General features: G+C 43.7%; 1 protein-coding gene across 1 annotated transcript in view; it reads right to left on the bottom strand.

Annotated features, from left to right (window-relative positions):
* LOC104522213 (potassium channel subfamily K member 16) overlaps positions 1 to 2,925 on the bottom strand; it is a gene marked incomplete at its 5' end in the record, with an annotated part of 9,404 nt that extends 6,479 nt beyond the window's left edge. Inside the window, 2 exons of the mRNA XM_010164444.1 lie at positions 123 to 289; positions 2,805 to 2,925. Of these exons, the coding sequence (XP_010162746.1) occupies positions 123 to 289; positions 2,805 to 2,925 (288 nt within the window). The remainder of the gene's footprint in view (positions 1 to 122; positions 290 to 2,804) is intronic.
* Positions 2,926 to 4,563: the final 1,638 nt, after the last annotated feature.

Genomic DNA, 4,563 nt, shown 5'->3' with positions numbered 1-4,563 from the left:
CCTAGCACAATGTCTAACACAGCGCGAGAACAAATATAATAGAGGGTAATGCCAGCACAAATCTTGAGAAAACCAACTAAAAATGAGCATATAACTGTGCCTGAGCAAGTAAAACCAATTACCTTTCTCATTCCTTTCTCGTACAGGAATTTCCCCAGCTTTTTACAAAGCAGTGAGAGCATCTTACCGACACGGTGCAGAAAAACAATATTCAGAGGAATTCCAAACAGAGCAAAAAACACACAGAAGATCTGTCCCCCAGCAGTTTTAGGATGTAGCGTCCCATAGCCTGTGAAAAAAAGATGGGTCAGAGGAAATATCCCAGAGAACTGGAGCATTGCATGGCCACACTCACACCTACCCCAACCTGGCCTGCCTTTGATCCCAAAAGATGTAGCTAATACTTCTCAGGTCCCATGAACTCTTTTTGCTCTGAAATGGCAGTAAGCAGATGAAGTGGTTCACCATGCACGTTTTGGAGGATGCAGAGAGCAGTGTGTGTTCCCAACCTGGCCTTAGTGGGAATGAAAGCACAATCTAAAAGCAGTTATGGAAAACAAGTTCTGTCTTGTCATAAATACATGGAAAGACAGAAACCAGAAGTCTGGGGACCTGGAAGACATCAAGGCTGGAGTCCCAGGCTGTTTGCCATGTCAGAATCACAAATAGCCATCTTTAGCTTCTTGTTGATCTGCCTGTGTGTTAGTGACCTCCCTGGCTAAATGCCAGTAAGTTGTTATGTCCAGATACTGGCTCCAGTCCTAGAGGCAGTGCAGTATGCATTAGAATAGATGATGCTAATTAATCCAGACCTTACTGGTGGCTGATTTACTCATGCCAGAGAGATATTTGTCTTAAAGTCCTACTAAAAGAGGATTTATCTGAGTTGTGGAACAACAACTGCAGAACTACAAACATGTCCTTTAACCGACTGGAGATTTTGTGCCTCTTAGACCCCATGAGGTACATCCCTGAGTGCAAGACTCCTGTACTTTGTATATGTCCTTACTCTATTAGTGACCCTGAGAAAAGACACTTTCCCAAGCACAGTTCATCTCAGGGCATCCATTACTTGGAAAATGCAATGTTTGCTTTGGGGGAAAAGATAAATAAAGCAACTAAGTGATTTATTGGGCTATTGGGCCCCCAAATTCTTGAGCTGTATTGTGCTCCCTGTTGCAGAAATACCCTATTTTCATGACAAAACCTGTTGAAGACAAGTGGAAGTGGCTCGTTCACAAGATGTCTGTGGTGAAGGTGCAGAGAAACAAGCAAAGTTGCACTTTTCCTGAGGCAGCCTGTCTGCCTGTGCTGGTTTTGGCTGGGATAGAGTCAATTCTTCACAGTAGCTAGTATGGGGCTTTGTTTTGGATTTGTGCTGAAAACAGTGCTGATAATACAGGGATGTTTTTGTTATCGTTGAGCAACGCTTACACAGAGTCAAGGCCTCTTCTGCTTCTCACCCCACCAGTGAGATTGGAGATGCACAAGAAGTTGGGAGGGAACACAGCTGGGACAGCTGACCCCAACTGACCAAAGGGATATCCCACACCGTATGACATCATGTTCAGCATATAAAGCTGGGGGAAGAAGAAGGAAGGAGGGGATGTTTGGAGTGATGGAGCCCTGCTTTCCTGGAGATGGCTGAACACCTGCTTGCTCGTGGGAAGTGGTGAATTAATTCCTTGCTCTGCTTTGTTTGCACAGGCAGCTTTTGCTTTACCTATTAAACTGTCTTTATCTCAGCCCATGAGTTTTCTCACTTTTACCCTTCTGATTCTCTTCCCTATCCCACTCGGGGAGAGTGAGCAAGAGGCTGTGTGGTGCTTAGTTGCTGGATGGGTTAAACCATGACATGGTGCCCAACATGGGGCTCAATGAGTTTGTAATAACTACAGATTTGATTGGATTTTTCTAGATTGAATTTACAGCTGTTATTGCTGTTAGCCAGGGCATCACTGCTCTTTCTGTGCTGCTGTACTGGCTGGGCTGGAATACCAGTATGAAGTCCAGTGGAAGAGACTGTGACCTGTGAGGGCCCTTGTGAGATGCCACACTCACAGATCAGTGGAACAGCTGTACCTTGGGTGTATTGGGAGAGAGACCTCAACTTCACTCTGCAAAAACATAGATTTGACTTTCACTGCATGAGAGTGTGAAGCAGGAGTCAATAGTGTGAATTTTATGTTTAAATTTGGCAGGCCTGCACCTTTTGGGATGCATATTTGAGAGAAAGGGAGAAGCAGGCAGGGGCAGGCAGCGCCTGACAAGTTCAGAACAGCTTGAAGCAGCAGTGTAAAAGTCTCAGCATTTGCCTTACCCCTTCCCATTTTTTTTCCTCCTGGCATATTACTAATTCAACATGTGCACTAACAGCTCAGCACAGGTTATTGAGACAGTGTCCATGCTCCAGCGAGTTAACTTCTTTCCTACCATTCCTTTATGCTTTACAGCACTCTCAGATTTAAAGCTTATTTGACCCTACAATAAAGACCAGGAAAGTGAAGTTTATCTCCCACCCACAATAGGCAGCAGAACGAACATTTTAACAGATGGCTTGAAAAGAAGAGCCAAGTGGGAAATGATATGAAAGACCATTGGTATTTCACAAGCCAAAATAATGCATTAAGAGCTGTGCTGTGGTGAGGTCTCAGGATCAAGTCCACTGCTGCTTATTATCCACAACAATGAAGTTGGAGAGATTAGCTGGAGTTTTTATCCTTGAAAGTATTACTAATTGAGGTTCTAATAACCAGACACAATAAGCATCACAAACACACATACATGGAAAGTGTCAGACCTACCTATTGTAGAGACAACTGTGCCTGCAAAGAAGAAGGAGTTACTGAAATCCCAGTTGCTGTCTTCAATCTGTGATTCATTTCCAACAGGGTATACTCCATTCTGAATGGCTTCTGTCAGGTTCTGGGAGGGAAAGCAAAGCTTGGTATCAACATATCTGCTTTTCTCAAGTGCTTCCTGCACGAGTACTATAGATTAAGGTAACTACCGCTCCTTTCCTGTGAATACCACTCACCTGTCCTCAGCAATACCTGACACTAATTACACCTTTACCTCCAAGGTGGGGTAGCAGACAGCTGGTGGTTTTGAGTGTTAGTATTTTGCCCCATTTATGCTGACTGCTCTAGTGAGTGTTAAAGGATCTTTTTTGTTTTAGCATGATCAAGGACCTCGATTCTTCTAGACTAAGTACTTTTGGGAAAAATGATCCTATAGATGACTAGGATGTGGCAGAGCAAGATAGCCCACTGGCTTAAGTGATGGGGTGGCTTTGAGTTTGCCCTTGAGATGGCAGTGGTGGATCCAGGATTTAATCACTCACCTGTATGCAGGTGCACTGAGCAGTGACTCTGATCCCTCCCAGGAGGGCATCAGTGAGTTATAGCAGGGTACAGGTGACATACACAGAGAATTTAATGTGGAGGCTGTATTCTGATTAGTGTCACAGATCTAAATTCAGATAAAGTCCATTGATTTGCAAAGCATTACTCTTGGTGCGACCACAAGCAGAATTCAGCCTGACATGTACACTCTTCTCCAAACTGCATGCATGGACACACATGCACATATTCACAATCTGGCCTTTGAGATTGGGTTAGATGAACATCTGTCAGAGATGGTTTGGGTTGAGTTGAGACTGCCCTGCCACAGGGGATTTGACTAGATGTTTCTCCCAGGCCTCCCCAGACCTATCATTTATCATGTTATGCATTTTTAGATTCTTCCCTTCCTCCTTGGTTTTAATTCTAAGTGCTGTTAATTTATTTTTAACCTTAAAAAAAATAGAAAAACCTAACAGTAGCCAGTTATTTCTGCCTTTAGAAAACAGAGAACATTGGACTGAACATCTAGGAGATAGGCTGGTTTATACAGAAACAGCCTAGATAAAACCCAGGGCTGAGCCCTGCCAGAGGCAAGACACAAGCTGGAATAAACTGCACCAGAAAAATCTTCCCCCCACTTCCTCCCTCACTTATCTTTTTTGCTGGTGTCCTAGAAAATCAAGGCTAAAAGAAATCATTCCACAGCCCTTGCACAAAAATTTCATTGTCTTGAAAATTCCCTCTTTTTTTTCCTCCTACCCACAAAATAAAATCCAAAATTCAGAGAGTGCACACATATGTGACCTGGGGGCTGGATTGCTGGTTGTGTTATTAGAAATACCAGTTCTTTCCCTCCTTTCCTTATCCTGCGAACTGGCCCATTAAGAGCTCCGTTAGTTTCCCGTGTGGAAATGCTTACAGGAAGGCTATGTTCACTCCCCGTTTTCTTCTGCACTGTAGCAGACAGAGCTAGGAAATACTGACGATGAAGAGACAACCATGCTCATTCTCAGCTTTCTGTGCCATGACTAGAAACGCCTTTCCCTTGGCCAAGATACCTGTTACATTTCTTCAGCATCTTCACAAAGTAAACCCTGACTATGCCACCCTTCTTAGAGTTAATTTGGGTTTCTTTTTATTTTTGTCCAACAGATTATTTCAGGCCTTGCCATATTGTTCCTTTGTGCTAACTGCGTGTGATGGTTTCACTGGACTAGCC

This window comes from Antrostomus carolinensis, unplaced genomic scaffold (genome assembly GCF_000700745.2).
Source record: "Antrostomus carolinensis isolate BGI_N321 unplaced genomic scaffold, ASM70074v2 scaffold9143, whole genome shotgun sequence".
In the NCBI taxonomy this organism is placed as follows: domain Eukaryota; kingdom Metazoa; phylum Chordata; class Aves; order Caprimulgiformes; family Caprimulgidae; genus Antrostomus; species Antrostomus carolinensis.
This window is presented reverse-complemented; position numbering and strand designations above follow the sequence as displayed.